At 30.2% G+C, this 18,725-nt stretch overlaps 1 protein-coding gene, 1 long non-coding RNA gene and 1 pseudogene across 2 annotated transcripts; 1 reads left to right on the top strand and 2 right to left on the bottom strand.

Annotated features, from left to right (window-relative positions):
• LOC104742596 (ethylene-responsive transcription factor 3-like) lies at positions 1,481-2,841 on the bottom strand. Its single transcript, XM_010463617.2, has one exon. It carries the CDS (start codon positions 2,659-2,661, stop codon positions 1,957-1,959), a length of 705 nt encoding a protein of 234 aa, XP_010461919.1. The 5' UTR covers positions 2,662-2,841; the 3' UTR covers positions 1,481-1,956.
• LOC109128849 lies at positions 7,570-8,338 on the top strand. Its single transcript, XR_002035143.1, has 3 exons — positions 7,570-7,689; positions 7,890-7,984; positions 8,131-8,338. It is a non-coding gene; the product is annotated as an uncharacterized LOC109128849 (long non-coding RNA).
• On the bottom strand, positions 14,470-15,269 carry LOC104742598 (annotated as a pseudogene).

Here is an 18,725-nt window from a genome sequence, read left to right on the forward strand (position 1 = left end):
AGGATGGGAGAAAATGAAGTACGGATACAATTACAGAGATTATAAAATAAACAATTAGAAGAAAATAATATTCCAATTAATAATAACCCGGAAAACTTGATGTAAATTTAATGGCACATCGCACATAAGTTCAAAAAAATCTAAATAAATATAATATTTCATCAGAAATTTTTAAAAAATAAGATTATTTGTGAAAAGTATTAAAACAAATCATCAGTGGCTCTTCTCAACTCTCACTTAACCATTCCTACCGATGCAACTATTGACCCACGACTAAGAGAAAAGAGAAAAGATCTACGATCTAAAACATATGTTTTGTCATTTATCAAATTACTTGATTAAATTTTTGGTGAAAAACCAAATGCATAAAGGAATAAGTATTTTAATATGAAATTTATTTGTTTTTTGAATAATTATTTTAGTATTTTTTAATAAATTTAAATTATAAATCAAGTTTAGTTAAATTTTTTTTTTTGAAACATTTATATATTATATATCACATTTATTATGTTCCAACCGCTATTGCACCTGCAGGTCAACCAGTCGTAAACCTTCTGCAAACGCTCCAATTTTAAACCGCTAAACCAGTCGCTCAAAACGTTTAATAATGCTTGAAACCGCAATCGCCCACTTCCGCAATTTCCCGCAATCGCAACCACAACCGCAGCGTTTAAACCAGTCAAGTACTAAGTATTTTTCCCAAATTTGAGGGTAACGCCGAACACAAAATCTAATCTAATGGGTCAAACAGGAAACGAATCTGCCTGCCACCACACACCTCTCTCTCACAGATTTATTATCAATTGCCCACCAAACTCAACCAAAACTATTGTCCCAAATTACCTAAAAATATACTTTCTGTTTTATAACAAAAACAATACCTAGAAAAATGCCTTTTTAATATTTAAAAAATAATAGTTGTTATTCAAAACAAAAAATATCACGAATTTGAAATAAAAACTTCAACAGTACCACGATTTTTAGGTTGAAGAAACGTTTAGAAAACTTCTAACAACTTCTACTCTTTAACTTAAAAATTGATTTTTTTTTGAAATTCTTAGAGTTTGGTAATTAATTCTGGAAAACATAAGATCTAACATACCCTTTAATACCTTTAAAGAGAAAAACAAGTTTTAGTTCAGAAAATATCATAACCCCTTGGAACTCATAACAAGTCTTTACTAATAAGCTTTTTTTTAGATCTGGGTAAATAATCTTAATCTCTAACTAATCAAATCACCCATTGCTAATTATTACAGAACATAACTTTGAAACGGGTTAAGATACAACACATGAACCAATTCATAAAACAAGCTTCACTTGTCTTTCCTTTAAGTTTTAATCCCACACACAACTAATGTGAAAAAACTTCAAGCATACATGAGATTTTAAACAAGAACCAGCTGATCTTTAGAACAAAACCCATAAATTCTTGATTCGTACAATGAAGAGCTCAAAGAAGATAAACAGAGATCTGAAAAAAAAGAAAAAGAAAGATTCTAGACTTTATTTAGAATCATCAGTGTTGCAAATGTATATGTTACAAAGATTGGGGTGGTCGTTGTTGTTTGATCTTTCTCACGAAAAAAAAACGAAACCCAGATCTGTTTTCTCTTACAATAAAACAAACAAACAAAACAGATCATCTCGTTCGTCTTCTTCCTCTTCTTGATTTGAAAGTTTTTTAATGGTAGTAGTAATAACAATAATATATCATCATCATCATCATCACACAAGTAGTAGAACACAGCGCAAGCTCAAGTTCCATCACCATCTTCTATCTTCTTCTTCGTTTCTTTGTCTTTCTATTTATCGACTTCAACAAAACACAAAACAAAAAAAAAAAAAAATTCTTTTCGAAGAAAAAAATTTAGAAAACGGAACTTTTTTTTCTTCTTCTTCAATTAAATCGAATCGATCAAACGGATCTGTGAACTTTTGAATTACCAAATTCATTTAGAGACGTAGATCGGTACAGTGAAGATCATCAGAACCATTGAACTCATCCAACGGTGGGATATTAAGATCGAACTTAAACGGCGGACTCCTCCGCCTCGACGACGAAGCGATATCGTCGTCGTCGATAACAGACGACGACGAATCGCAGTCGCTGTGACAATCCTCAGGTACTACAGGCGGAGTTCTAGGATACCTTTTAGCCGCCGTCGTCACCGGTTTCGCCGCGGTAGGTCTCGGTCCGCTAAACGATTCGACGGTGCTGCTCATGCTGCTACAAGTCGGCCGGTTAACAACGGGATGAAACTGTTGGTTATTATTATTATCTCCGGGGTATAACCGGTGGTCCATGAACGGATCGACTTGGTTTTGGTTTTGGTTTTGGTTCACGGTGGTAGGGAAAGCTGCGAACCGGAGATTGGGAGAAGGAGAGGAAGGATCGACGGGGAAATTGGTTTTGGCTTTAGGACCACGGAGGTTACGAGCGGCGGAGTCGTAAGCGCGTGCGGCTTCTTCGGCGGAATCGAAAGTACCTAACCAAACACGTGATTTTTTCCATGGATCACGGATCTCGGCGGCGAAACGTCCCCAAGGTCTCTTCCTGACGCCTCTGAAACGTCGTTGTGTTTCTTTAACAGATCCGTTGATGACGGTGGAGACGGCGGTTGGTCCGGCTACGGCGGAAGAGCCTCTTCCTCTCCTCATAGTGGATTTAAGAAAAAAAAGCCAGAGGTAGTAATGGTGGATGGAGAGAGGATCTGAGAGAAGGCAGAGGGGAAGATGAAGAAGATGAGGGAGGGGAGGAGGTATGGGGGAAGATAGGAAAACTCTCTCTTCAACACAAAAAGCTCTTCTTCTTCTTCTTTCCTTTTTTTTTTTTTTTTAATTAAAAGTTCAATTTTTGTGAAGAAACTAAAATTCAAATTTTGTTTTTAAAAAATAATATTAAAATAACTGATATTTTGTTAGTTTTAAAAGAAAAAGGTTTTTTTTAAAAAATTGGTTGGAATAGTAATCTCTGGAATTCTCTCTTTTAGCTATCTTCTCACACGCACCCGCACCCGCCCCACAAGACCGACCAACTCGGTTTTCTCATCATTTTGTCAACCGATTATTATAGAGATATTGGAAACCATTTGCGTCAAGCTAAATCAGTCGTGAAGAAGAACCTAAACTTTTTTTTTTTTTTTTTTTTTTTTTTTTNTCCTTTTCTAGCCAGTATATTAACTTTGCAATAAGATTGGAGCATTTGATTAAAAAAAAGCCTGGGAGAGAGAAAAAAAATTCGTCCACATATGCTGTATTTTAAAAAAAACAAACATTTATAAAAAATAATAAATCATCATTGTCATCAGATCAATACAGTTGATATTTTCCTAAAATACTATATACGTTAACCATTGAAAATGTAAATACGACCGTTTATGTAGAATTTATTAATAATATATATATAATTCGTCAAATTTACTTATAGAATTATAAAATTATAATAGTTATAAAACATAAATAATGATTCTTATACATAAATACCAAAAAAAATTAAAATGTTCACTTTTACAAAGCATTTTTAAAATTTTAAATAACTAATAAATATGAAAATAATAGAAAAACACTAATGATAAAGTTAAATCATAGTTACTTTTTTTAGATAAAAACTAGTAGTTTGTTAATTTTTTTGTTCTAAACATTTTTCAAAATAACATAATTTTTGTTTTTGAATCCTTAAAAATCCATATGTATGCAAAATTTTAGTATATATGAACTTTATAGCTTTAACCATATTGAACCATTGTATAAGTATAAAATTGTTTGAAAAAAACTATAGTAGAATACTATGTATAAATACCGTATATACTACCATATGTTAGAATACTGGAAAACATTATAAATATTCCGTTTTTAGAAAGTAACACGGAAATTCATGCAAAAATGTTTACAATTTTGAATGCAACTTTAAAATTTCAAATTACACTAAAACCTCTATAAATTAATACTTTTTAAATTAATACTCGTTATAAATTAATAAATTTTTTAGGTCCAGAGTTAGACCGGTGTAAAAATTAACACAATTCAATAAAATAATAAGATAATGATTTTTTTGAAAATCCTATGTAAAAATATAGTCTCAACAATGTCATAAATTAATAATGATATAAACTAAATATATATATGAGAAAATTTAGTGAAATATGACTTTATTGTTGTTTGTCTATTTTTGAATTTGCATTTTAGTTGGAGCTCATCTCTAATCTTTTTAATTGTATCAAAATTTTTTAATGTTGTCTTCTCAAATCGGATCCAAAAATTGAGTAGAGTCCTAGCTGCGGTAATTTTTTTACATGTAATTGGTTATAAAGGCACCGCAATATGTTATTCGGCTTTATCATTACCATGAAAGATAATACCAATAATTTATTCTAAACTCTAAATTTCTAACATTTATCATTTTCACCTAGATAATTAAGTAAACTATTAACATCAATCCTACTATGATAGTCAAGATTATAAATTAAGAAAATTCTATAAAAATGTGAATCATAACAAAAGTATCTTATTTTGTAGTATAAAATTTTCAAAATTATGAAAAAATCTCTTCATAAATTAATATTTTATTAATTTATTGGTAAATTAATAATTATTAATTTACCGATAAATTAAAATTTCTATATATTAATAAAATTTCGTGATCCCGACCTTATTAATTTATAGAGGTTTTACTGTAGTTTACAAAAAAAAATGGGAAGTTTGTGAGATCATTACGACTTTCACAACTATTGTTAGACATGATCGAGGAATTAGACACATGTATTAGAATAATACAAAATGAGATGCACAAAGATGCAAGAGACTATGATAAGGTTTGTTTCTTTCCATTCTTGTTTATCCTAGTCATGCATCTTTTACATCTCATACTGCATCATCTCAAAACTTGTTTCTAATTTTTCGAGCTTGTTTTTGAATCTACACAAACACATGTGTATTTTGTTTTGGAATAATAGAAATTTTTGTTAAGATAATTTGTGAATCAATTGAAAAAATCCAATTTTTGACTTTTTAATTTGGTTAAATAGACAAACAAGAAGCAAAAAGATGGAGTCCTAACTCCTACAAGAAAGGGAAACATGGAAAGTGGAGGAGGTAGTTCCTATATACAAGAAGACCAATTCTTCTCTTCTTCTCTTTTTTTAGAGAACATGAATCGATGACTTTATAATACTCCCTCTGTTTCAAAATATAAGATATTTTAACTAAAATATGCAGATTAAGAAATCTATACTTTTAACAAGTACAACCAATCAGAAACAATACTGTATAATATAAAATACTAAACTAATGTAAAAGTTGCATATAAACTTAAAAACATCATATATTATAAAACAAAAACTTCTCTAAAATATCTTATATTTTGAAACAGAGGGAGTAGTATTCTTGGCTGGTGAAAACATGATAACTTGAAAATTTGTGTCTGGTGTATTTTCACTATTTATAAATCCAAAATCAACATGGATGAAATATATGAAATTGATATACCAATAATATTTGTATTTCTTATGTGGTTTTTTTTTTGTCAACACTTATGTGTTTTTTTATTTTTTATTATCTTTTGCTTTGAATGTTCATTGCGATTAGCTAGATCTAAAATTCGAATCGAACTTAATTAAAAATTATATATAAAAATACATATTAAGTATGTTTAAAACACATGTTCAGCTGAATAATAGCTATATAAATCATTTCAAAACCTTTAACATTGTATTATATTTACCCTATCTGATATCTCCTTTGGGAAGTTAAAGTATGAAATGAAATGAATGTTTTAAAAAAGAATGATATATTTACCTTAAACACAATGACTAGTTTGTTTACATGATCATGATTCATTTTCGTAAAAGATGATTGTGTTTTTCTTTGTGCACCTAACAACACTTTTAGTATAATTTGAAAATATAGAATAATTTGTAGTACTTAGTTAGAACAAATTAGCAATTCAAATTCGAAACGCATCGACTAACAAAAGAAAACAAAAAAAAATACTAATAATTAATCAATATTTTTCGAGAAAAGAAAAGGTGATATAGAGAGAGAGGATGGTGTCTCGATAGGTGTGGTAAGAGGAGGAGGAGACAAGGGAAAGAGATTGGCACTTGCTTCTCTGCACTCTTCTTCATTGCACTTCCCACCTCACCCTCTCCTATTTCTTTAGTCATTTTATTTCTCTTCTTTCTTTTATACGCCGCACCAAAAGACTCCCACGAAAATAGAAGTACAATTTCTCCTTGGGACGAAAATATTCTCAGTGTCATTTACCAAACAACAATTCATTAAAGTTAAATAAGATATTTAAAATTAATGGGTTGGGTTTTATTTTTAAAATAACCCGAAATTATTAAATTGGATATTTCTATCGGGTTAATTCTGGAAAAATAATCCAAGATTAAGAATGTTGGATCTGGATTAAAAAGATCCGCGTCATTGACAAATGGGTTATTAGAAATTTTTTTTTTTGGGAAATTTTTTTAAACTGAACAAAATTTTAAAATTTCATGGAGAATTCAAGTTTTCTCCCTCATGAGTCACGACCCTTCACTGTACCAATAACGACATCAGAGAAAGTGATTGCCGGTGGTGACTCACTGGGAATAATGATGATGTCGAGGGGAAAAAATAAAAAACGATGTATTATTTTTGTTTGTAACTTATAAAAAATTGTTCATTGTTGGATGATACATTAGAGTAAACAAAATTACTTCAAAATCGTGACAAGATCAAGTGCTGGGTTGATGTTCGATATTGTGATTTTTGCTGAAATCAGATCTTAAAAGAAGAAGATAATAGCTATTTTATAATTAATTTACATTAAAAAAAAGTAACGGTTCAGCGTCGAACCGACGAAAACGCAGTACGGCGATCAGTGCATTACCACTAGGACAGGTCTAATTACATAAATTATATTACAAATAAACTTAATATTCACCGTGACAAGGAAAAAATAATCCGCTAGGATAGGAAATAAACAACTAATGAAATCCTAAACACCAAATATTGCGGAGCAAATATAAATTAGATAGGTGAAATACGTCGAAATTCAAATTTGGATCTTTAAATTTTTCTTTTATTAATTTAATTAGCATTTAGCATTTAAAAAAGGTTTCCAAAAACTATTAGTCGAAAGTTCTATATTTTTGGAAACAATAATTACGAAATTAATTATAAGAATAATAATTACATAACTAACCTATATTTTAGGGAATACTTTCAATTCATTACCTTAAAATCATGCATTTAAATTTTAAATTTTACATATATAAACATATTTAATTCGGTAAGATATTGTGCATCTCATCAATACAATCTAAACAGTTTCTACCAAAAAAAAAAACAATCTAAACAGTTAATACACATATATTCTCATTGCCTTAATTTCAATTTTCAAAAAGAACTTTAAAAAATCTGATCTTATTAAACCTAAATTGTGATCCTTCCTAGCCTATAAATAGATAATAGATAATCTTATTAAATTATTCACATACCCACATAAACTCTAGCACTCATTTTTCAAAGCTTTTTTTTTTTTTTTTTGGTCAACTCATTTTTCAAAGCTTTTATGATTTGTTTTTCATGTTGTTTAACTTTCTGATTTGGTTTCTTTAAATCTTTTGAGGTTATTTTGTTTGGAATAGAACTTGACTAGAGAGAACACATCGGCAACGAAGCCATACATTGAGATATGTGGTATACCTCTTTATTTCTCTAATTAAAGAGATTTAAGATTGTATCTCTATATTTCTTTATATATCTTTGTTTTTTTCATCTCAATTTGCAGTAACTGGAATGTCTAGAAAACTTATTAAATGGTTGATTCATTTTTATTTTTACGTAATTAAGATTACCATCGATGCTCTGTTTCTTATATTAGTTTTTTTGGTTCAAAGGTGTCAAATATAACTAATGATTGCAAATGCAAGTTATAAAGTATCTCAAGTGTGGAGAGTAAAGGACTCAAAATGAGATTGCCAAGATACTAACAGTGAGTTTTCAGCTTCTTATTATCCAATTCTATGTTTTTTGTGACCTTTACATTGACTTTTCAGTTTGATATATTGTTTATATAATATACTGATCTTTTTTTTTTTACATATATATTTGTTGCCTTCTTGATGCATAACCTGTTAGTTCAGTGATTAAGTATGTGCTCAAGAATGTTCAACATGTATGTTTCTAATTCGGGTTTGGTGGGTATCTTCCACAAAGATGCATCATCTATTGAGCTGCCACATATAGAGAAATAAATAAACATGGAGAAGAGTCGAGACATATTTAGTAGAACTCTATAGAAGAAGAGATGAATATAATAGAGAGCCATGTAAAAGCTCCACTTTTTATGGGCATTTGTTTAAATTTCTCATGATATATGCGAATATATTATCTGCATTTATACTGTCTACCTTCGTTTAGATTAATTTTGTAATACAAAACCCACATAGTTTACTTATGTTTAATACCTTAATTTTTAAATCAATTAAGTATAAATGTACTTATATTATTAAAAATATAATATGACAAAATATTTTTACTATTATAGTAATTTAGACTTAGAAACTAATATACTTAATCAAATATTTTCAATATTCGATTATTTACTTTTAAATTTTTATATTACAAATTTAATATTCTTCTCAACTATTCCACATATAAAATTATACATACTCATTTTATTCTTTTAATATACAGATTATAACCAAATAAAATATATATGTGATCTAACACAAATATGATTTATCTGCACTATAGTTAATAAAAAGTAACATATTTCAATCCATTAAGAGCTGTCAATATCCGTAAATATTCCCCCGCGATTCCTCCGCACTGTTTTGCGGGTCCGGTCCTAGTTTCTTATTAATTTACTAAGCTAAAGATAGACACCTCTCACTCTTTTTAATTACACTTACAAGAAAAGAAAAAAACATATCAATGTTTTCATAATCTTTGTAATAGTCTATTTTATTTTATTTCTAATCTTTCATACCATTGTTTTACAAGATTTTAATTTGTGTTCAGAGAGATTACATTCATGAGATATATATAATGTATGTTACATGATAAAAATGAATATACATCAAACTATATGTGATATATAAGAATCATAGATATCCCTACATCTACGTTAACACACCCTCCACAGTCCAAGCTGGTGACTTGTAAATGCTTAGACTGGATCAAAAATCAAGAAACATCGGTGTGGAAAGATCTTTTGGAAAGATATCAACATATTGATGGGAGGACGGTACAATATCTTCACATGAACAAGGACCACCCGTTCACGAACAAAATGAATGTTGATCTTGATGTGCTTCGTATGTTTATGTTGAACTGGGTTTGTAGAAAGATAGACAGCACTAACATTGTCATAGAATACAATGGACGCCTTTGGAAAAGGCATATGCATCTCATGAAGAAGATTACGTATCCAAGCTAACTCAGTAATGCCATCAGCGACACCCCGATATTTTGCCTCTGCACTTGAGCGAGAGACAGTGTGTTGCCGCTTTGAAGACCAAGAAATGATGTTATCTCCAAGAAAAAACACAGAAGTCGGAAGTGGAGCGGCGTGTGTTGCAACATTGAGAACAACACGAACTATAGCAGGTTTCATGACCGGATTGAAAGTTTCATTGCAATCAACACCAAATTTCTGTGACTTATCATTAGCAACGAGGCGAGCCTTGTAGCGGACCATATTTCCTGCAGAATCAAACTTATGCTTGTACAACCACATACAACGAATCACATTAGCAAACTTGGGCCGTGGTAACAGTTCCAACGTTCACGTTATAATAAGAGCATCATATTCTTCCCCATGACAGGGTTTCATTTCGAACCTTTGGCTGCATCTATATGGGATTTAGTTAAGGTAGTTGGAGATGTCGTAACAAGAAGTAAAAACCAATTTGAAGCTCGGAAAATAATTTTTTTTTAGAAAATCAAGTCGTTAGTGACTCTTTTAGCAAATCATCGAAAGGAAAAGTGATACGATTAATTTTATTTGAGTTTGAGGATTTTAGAGAGGCTAAAGGAAGATAAAATAGATAATTTTATCCTTCAAAAAACAGATTTTTCGTGGAGGAATTATTTTTGGGCAATGACACATAAAACTGGTCGAAATAGATATTTTCCGGCGAGAAACAGTTAACGGTTTGTGAGAGTTAGGCTTAGAATCAATTAGAATAATTTTGATTGGTCAAGAGGAGACCAAGTGGCTCATTCTCAGTCAAGAAAACAGTATAGAGACGTTGGTGAGTTGTAATGCCATGTGTTGGGTTAAGAAGTGGATAAGCATGGCCAAAATGGAATGAAAAGTTGTGATTGGTGGAGAACTGAACGTGAGACACTTGTTTAAGTGACTAAGCAGCTCTAGCACCAACCTTAGGGGACTATAAATACTCAGCCTTTGTTCATTAGCTTTAGAGTAACAAATCTAAACCAAAACCTTAGTTAAAAAGTCCTAGTTCATTTTTGGAGATAGCGGAAGTCTCCGAGCAGCTCAAGGAAGTTATCAAGCTGGTATGTAAGTAGCTTAGTCTTAGTTTCAGTTTTGCTTCTAGCTTTTTCTTTTTATATCACAACCTAAATGGATTTTGATGATGCGAAATCCAGAGCATTCGAGTTTAGTGGATCTAGCTAGTCAGAGACGTGAACTATGTCAAGCTCCAGACAGACCTTGTGAGTACCGAACACATGTGAAGTAGCACATGCTTAGGTTTTATTTATTTTTTTGATATTGCGTGTGAGGTTAGATTTTGTAGTTGATTGAATTGTTTGGTTGTTGTGTTTATTATCCTAATTTCTTGTGGTAATTGTTGTATGTTAGGTTCATGTTCTATCTTTTTATAGCTCGTGATTATTGTTGTGTGATTTGTTTGATGTGATTATTATTGTGTGATTTGTTTGTTGTGAGTAGTATAGATGTTAGTATAATTGGTTATGCTATCGTTCTAATCATTACGTTGCTCGTTTATTTGCAAGTCAATAATTGGTAGTTATTGACAAGATTGAGATGCCTTGTTTGATGTTGTTTTTTTAATTTTTATTTGATTGTGATAGAAAGAATGTTAGTTTGTTGTGTGTTCTTTGTGTTAGTGTTGCTCGTGCATGGATGTTTGATTGATTGTTAGTTAAAGTTGCAAGTATTCTTAGTCATTTGATATACTTGTATTTTTGGTTGAGTCATTAGTGTTGTTAAGACTTGGAAAAGGCGATAACGTGATTGTCCCAATGGCTCAGAGTGGTTCGCTACCAACGAGCATTACTTGACGAAGTTGTAAATTTTACCGTAAGAGAATAGGTCCCTTGTACACGATTTTAGGAAAGGGATGTGATCCTTCTAGCCTATGTGGCTAAGGGTCAGGGAAGCATTGCGTGGTGGGAAATCCGTTTCATAGAAGATCAAAGACCTTAAAGTAAAGTTTATTAGTATCGTACAGTTGTAATGTGAGTCGTTGTGCAGGTACTCTTTATTTGGGTGCTTTAACTTCTTTAAGCATTGTTTGATTTCGTGATTATGTGATTTACTTAATGCATGTGTTGGCTGCATTAGTTGCTTGTTCATTGTTATAGTTCAAGTTAGGGTGTTGTTAAGAGGTTAGTTAGGCAGGCTCACTGAGTAATCTTAGATTACTCGTGATGCTACCTCTTGTTTTGAGGGTATTCCCTTTTAGGTAATCCCCTAGTTGTTGTGGTGATCATAGGCTGGCTAAATTAGATAATTTACAGCTATTTGCTAAAACTCAAAAAATTATTACGTATAGTTTTCTATATAGGTCTGGAAAACTATACCTGTTTTGGTAACGAGTGAACGTACGATACTATACTAAGTAATAATCGGTTTTATCTAAACCTGAAAATGTTCAGATGATATATTAGTCCTGTTCGGACTAACACAACTCGCGAATGTGGTACGAGTTGAAAAGCCTTAGAACCAGTGAGACGGAGAAAGAGGATCGAGTTTTTTTAATAAAAAAAACTTTGATACCATGTAATTTGATGAAACTCCGTGATCAGAAAGATTGTATTCACAAGAATATATAGTGTATGTTACATGATAAGGACGAATATACGTCGAACTATATGCGATATACAAAAATCATAAATATGCCTATATCTATGCTAACACAAATTATTACACTATTGTTATTGTACATTTTTGCAGTTTAATTGAGAGTTTAGTTAGTTATACTGTAGAGTAAAATGGTAAAATAATCATCAACACACAGAAGTTTATCAACACACAAAGTTTATAGTTGAACTAACTTTGGGGATTTAATATTATTTTTACTATTTTTATTATTTCATTATCTAATTTAGTTAACCGAAATTGACAATCTATATTTCTATTAGTCGCGAAATCATTCCATTATTCGACAAAGTACTATTTAGAACATTATTGTTGGATTGTTATTATTATTTTTATTTCTAGGATGTTTTTTTTTTTGGTTATATGAATTAAATTTTGGTGTAGTGTGATAAATAGAAAAGTCATCTTGAGGAGACGAGACGCGTTAACGAGTGATAGTTTTTTGGTTTTTTTGGTTCAAAGTTTGCTCCTTCCACGCTTTTTCATTCTCTTTCGTCTTCCTAATGACATCTCCACCTCAACTATTTTTATTTTTAACAAATTTTAATATATATTACTTCCAAAAAGAAACTCATTATATATCAAGGAGACAAAATTCAATCACAAAAAGGTTGATGCAAACTACTTACTAATAACCAACCAATTAGAAATGAACAAAACTATTTTATTTAAATGTTGGATCCGATATAGCATACAACAACGTGTCGAAGAAGAAGTGTTACATGTATCATCTAATTTAATCAGTAACTTGATCCATTGTTTTAGAAGGAAAAGAAAACACTCACTTTTTCATAAGAAATCAAAAACATCTTTATTAACTAATCTTATCTTCCACGACCACATGGCCTCATTAGATTATATACATGTGTGATACCTCTATATTTTTCTTTTATGAACCATAAAAAAATAGGGTGCATATGTGTATTTCTTTGGGTTTTATTCCTATCTTTAAATTTATAGACTGAATAAAAAACATGTCTCAACAAAAAAAGAAAAGGAAAAAATAAATTGTCTGAAGCTATATCAGATAGAGTGTGGATTCCACCAAAATTAAAGTCTAGTAAATTTAAACATTGGAAGATAATGTGTATACATACACACATCGAACTTAGTAGTTCACGAAAGGGACTCTTTTTTTTGAGTGGTCAAAAAGATTTTTTCTTTTCGATAAACAAAAAAAACCATTCGTTATCTCAATTCTCAATGGATGATGTATGAATAATATAATAAATTAGATACTATCCCGCGGAAAACCGCGGGTTAAATTTTTTTTATGAAAATTTGTAGTAATTTATTTTGTTATTATGTTATTTATAATGGTTTGTGATTAAAAATTTGTTGCTTATATGATAATTTTTGTATTTTAAAATTTTTTATTGAAAACCTGTCAATAAAACATTTGCATGTTTTTTAAGTGCAAATTAGTTTTGATTCTAACAGATTTTTTTCTTTTTTACAATTTATTTTATTTGATGATTCTCTATTTTCGTTTTTTAATTAAAAATATTTATTTAATTAATTATTTAATCTTAATTAATTTTTCTTATAATTTTTTATATATTTTAGGGTTAGTTCTATAGTACTTATCAATTAATATCAATTAATATAGTAAGATATAAATTGAATGAGATTGTTACTTATATGAAGAAGCTCTGGGCCTCAAATGAGAAGTTCTGGGCATACTGGGCCTAAAACCGGAACATGTTAAATAGATAATTGCGTGTTCTTATTATGTCACTCGTAATTTCGAAAACATTTTCTTTTCGATGATTTGTTTAGAAAACATTTAATGATGCAAAGTAAACTGAATGAGATTTCTTTAGAAAAAATTGCATTTTATCATTTTATGTATACTCATGTTTGATAAAATTTCCCATCTAAATTTTAAATTTTCATATTTCATATTCACGATTAAACACGTTAAGAGATCTTTTTCGAAACAACTGCTCCAAACAAGAAACTTGCCCCACCACACAAGAACAGTACAGGTGCTTTCGACTCTTTTACATATTTATATACGTAAACATGGAAGAAGCCAACATTGATCTATGTTGAACTTACATGCATGATGCATTAACATTAATTTCACATTCTATAGGCACAACAGTGAAAAAAATCAGTTAAAAGTATATAAATTAATTTCTAGCATGCATTAACATTTTCACATTCTTTCTATATTTAAGACGTATCAAAATATAACTTCTAAAACGTTCAGCTCCCTCCGACTACATGTCTACATCATTTACAAACTGATGTCCTATATGCAATAATCCTTCAGTTTATAATATTGAAAAATGTGGACATAATATATCTTGCTCGAAAGTCATACACAATATATATTACCGAAATATATCAATTCGAAACGAACAGTAAACTAAACACTAAGCATAAACCACTCATATAACCAACTTTATTATCATTACAAAATAAATTTCATCAAAAAAGAAAAAATGAACTCGAAATTACACGATATGATCAATCAACGCAGAACAACAAATGTTAAACTCAAAGACTCGATGTCATCAGTATCTCACCACGTTATATATGAACGATTCATTCATCATCACGATCATCGTAATGTTTACTGTCCGGAGAAGAAGGAGGACATGGCCTATGAAACTTAGGACGACGATGACGTTTTCTAGTTCCAGGCTGTGACGACGGAGCGGCATAACCACACATACCAAACTCACACGGCGCACCCTACTCACACTCGTTCCCGCACTGTCCGCAGTTAGACGGATCATTGTTTGTGTCCACACAATCTCCACCACAACATGATAACCCGAACCGACAACTCCGGAAACAGAACCGACAATGGTTTGGATCGGACAAGACATCGACGCATTGGTTACGACAACATTTCATCCGAGCCATTGGTGGTCCGGATCGTTTGCAAGTCCTTGGTTTACACATCCGTGGCTTTGCCCTACCACAATTTGTTGTTGTAGCTGCTTTGTTGTGGCTCTTAAGCCATGAAGAGGTTGTGTTAAGTTGGTAACTTTGACCCCGTACTTGATGAAGAAGAGAGTTTAAGAGGACGAAGAATAGTGCACATAATAATAGCTTAATGGTGATCATCATCGAGGAGAGTTTGGGATGAGGTTAGTTAACTAGATCGCTAATTCAGATCTGTAATTAATGAAAGGTTTATATTAGCCTGAAGAAAGAGGGAGGAAGATTGAGGAGTGCTCATGATTTTCGTGCATGGATGATGATATTTTATTATGCATGTTACTCATTTAATCATTTTATTCATTAGTAAGAAACTTTAATATATTGTTTTCCCTAATGAATTTTTACCTTTGGACCGCGAGGGGTACGTACATTTATATAAATTAGTGTGAAGAAAAGAAAAGGGAATCACATGTCAAAGTAGTTGGAAGAACAAAAAGTGGGTTTACAAAGCCCACATGAATTTTGCTAAGTTTTTATTTTCTTTGGGAGTTACAAAAGGTTGTTAAGAAAATATTGGGGTTACAATTTTCTCTAATAAAATAGTTACGTTGGTCTGTCCTAATGGCATGCGAACACATGCATATTTTTCTATGGAGTTATTTTGTGGTCTTCTTAATCTTTCTTATAGAGTTAACAAATAACAACAAGGTAATGAGACTAGCTAGTTGGATCTCCTTGAGCACAATTGCACAAACCTTTCAAGCGTAGAGAGAGAGAGAGAGAGGAGTTCGACATAATGTCTGCATGTTTTCTAGTTTGAAAAAAAGAAACGAAAGTCAAAAGTGTGTCTGCAAATAACATTCCATGCCAAGAACAAGAAGAATCTGTACTAATAAAAAGTATGAGCTATAAGCTCCTAAGGCCGTCCACATAAGATTTTAAACAACCAATAGAAATTTGACATATCACTTATTAACATTTTACATAATTTTCAGAATTTTCTATATTAAAAATTATTTTAAACAACCTATCATATGATTTGACATGTCATTCGTTAACATTTTTTAAATTTACAGAATTTTTTAGAAAAAGGAAAATTTGAAATTTATGGAAATCAAAGAACTAAGCACAATATCCCACATCGGCTAGAAATTTTTTAGACAATGGTTTAGAACCAGTATAAATAAGATTAATATGCTTCCAACAACGAATGCGCAGGAAAGCTTGATTTATCAGGCGTCCAAGTTTAAAAAATTTATTTGGTTTGATCTGGTTTTTTATTTGATCAAATTAAAACTTTAAACAGTTTCAAAAAATATTATAATATTTAAAAATTTTAAAAGTTTAAATATTATAAATATTGAAACTTTTAAAAGTTCTTAGCTTTTAAAAAGTTTTTAAATATTATAAGTTTATATTTTAAAATTTTAAAATATTATAAATATTGAAATTTTTTAAAAGGTTCAAATTTTATATTTCGAACCTTTAAAAGTTTAAAATATTATTAATATTGATGCAAAACATAAATTATCTTATTTATCTACATTTGTGATTTTTATTTCTTATGAGCTGTAAAACATATTTTTGTGTATGATTTTATAGATGAGTTGATATTCTATCATTAATTTTTTATTTTTGGGTCTAAGGAAAAAGGATTGACATCGCAAGACCTTAATTTGATGTTTGAGTCAAATTTTGAGGTTTAAAGAAGAAAGATGGACGATAAACACACATGTTTTATTAGCTATACATAGGCATGACCAGGGTTACGGTTGTCACGGTTAAGGTTTATTAACCATCGGTTATGGTTAGAAGTTTTTGTAACCTTAACCAGATGCATTTAACAAACGGTTAAACGGTTACGTTTAAATACGGTTACAGTTCAAGTGGTTACTGTTATATACGGTTACGGTTATTTGATAATATGATACAGTTGATATTATTTGATGATATAATATAATTGATATTATTTATTTGTAATTAATATGTTCTTATAGTGTACTCATAGTTCTATATATCATATGATTCATATTAAATAAATAATTATTAGTATATTTTATTATGTTTTTAAAATATTATAAACCAAGTAAGGATTTTGGTTTGAGAAGTTTCTAAACGTGTGGATCTAAAACCAAATAAGTATATGGATAAAATTGTCAATAATTGGGTGCATGTGTTGACTATGCTGGTAATCATGAATTTCACAAATGTTATGAGAAAAGAATTGATTTTGTTATTAGAGTTTGATGGGTTAACAAGTTGTGTGGTAGTCTAAAAAAAGGTTTTTCAGTGGAAGAATGTGAAGAAATTGACGAGAAAAAAGAAAAAAAAAGAGTATAACGAAGAACCAAACGGTAAAAGTTACGATGACAATTAACATAAAATTTGACAATGAAAATGACAAGAAAAAAATATGAAGAATAAGAAACATTGAATAAAAAACACGAAAACATAGGTGGTAGCGATCAATTAAATATGAAAACGAGTTAAATTCATGATTATAATATTGTTTCGTTTTTCTGGTGGTCAAAGAAAATGATTTAGGATATGTGAGGTCATTAGTTTGATTTGCCTCGCCTGGACGTCAAGTTAAATTTATGATTTTTTTATCAGATTTGATTTTATAACACAACTGATTTTTATATTTTAAAAAGTTGTGCATCTGAAATTTAATTTTTTTCCTTAGTACTAATTTTAATTTTTTTTATGAGATAATATTTTATTATTGTAATCAATCATATATAATTTTTATCAAAATATATCAAATAAACCCACGTGTAGTATGAGTTCAAAACCTAGTTAAAAACAAAAGAAAAACAAAAAAAAATGAAAAAAACAAATCAGAAGTGGCATAACAAAATTGTATGGGTAAACTTTAATTGGGCCACAAGGCCTGTAACGTGAAGGTTTGTTTCTGAGGCAAGAAACACACAACTTGGAAAATGGAAAATACATATACGTGTGTCTTTTTTATTCATTATGTGGAAATTGGAACTGGTGGATTCGTTGACTCATGGACACTACAGTAACCTCTGTTTTACTTTATTCTGCTTCTCTTTCATTACTTGTCCTCAGCAACCTCTCTCTGTTCTCCTTTTTTTAAAAACTGTAGCAAGTAGTTTGCTGTGGAAGTTCTTACATTCCCAAAGAGAAAGTAGTAATACTAGGAAACTAAGTTTTATCTATTTGCCTACATTTGAGAGAAGTAACTAAATCACTAGAGAGGGAGGAATCAACTAATTTGGTTGTTCAAGATTTAACCAAACATTGGATTTATTATGATACATAATGAGGTGATAGTACGTACACATTAAATATATACTTATTCGGATTATGACAACTGAGAAGTCTATAGTACTGGTTGTGAATGAACCTGACAAATGATTCAATTTTATTTATGAGGTGTGAATTGGAGGAACAAAATTTAACAAAGTCTATCGATGTGGCGATTGATATACATGTATGTGGTTTATATTGGTCTTTACGTGTTTACCAATTGCTAATTAATTACGTTTATACGTTATGGTTAAAAAAAATGTTGGTAAGAAATACAAAGTTGATTATCATCGTTTACATTGAAGGATTATAAAAATAAATAATTATTAAAATAGATGTGTTTGCATTTGAAACAGTTTTGCTATAGTGATACAAATAATAGATCTACAAGACTACAACAGTTTTGGGTAAAATAATAATATAAACATACAAAATTACAAAAAAAAAAAAAAAAAAAAAAAAA

The sequence above is a fragment of the Camelina sativa genome, chromosome 14 (assembly GCF_000633955.1).
Source record: "Camelina sativa cultivar DH55 chromosome 14, Cs, whole genome shotgun sequence".
Lineage (NCBI taxonomy): Eukaryota > Viridiplantae > Streptophyta > Magnoliopsida > Brassicales > Brassicaceae > Camelina > Camelina sativa.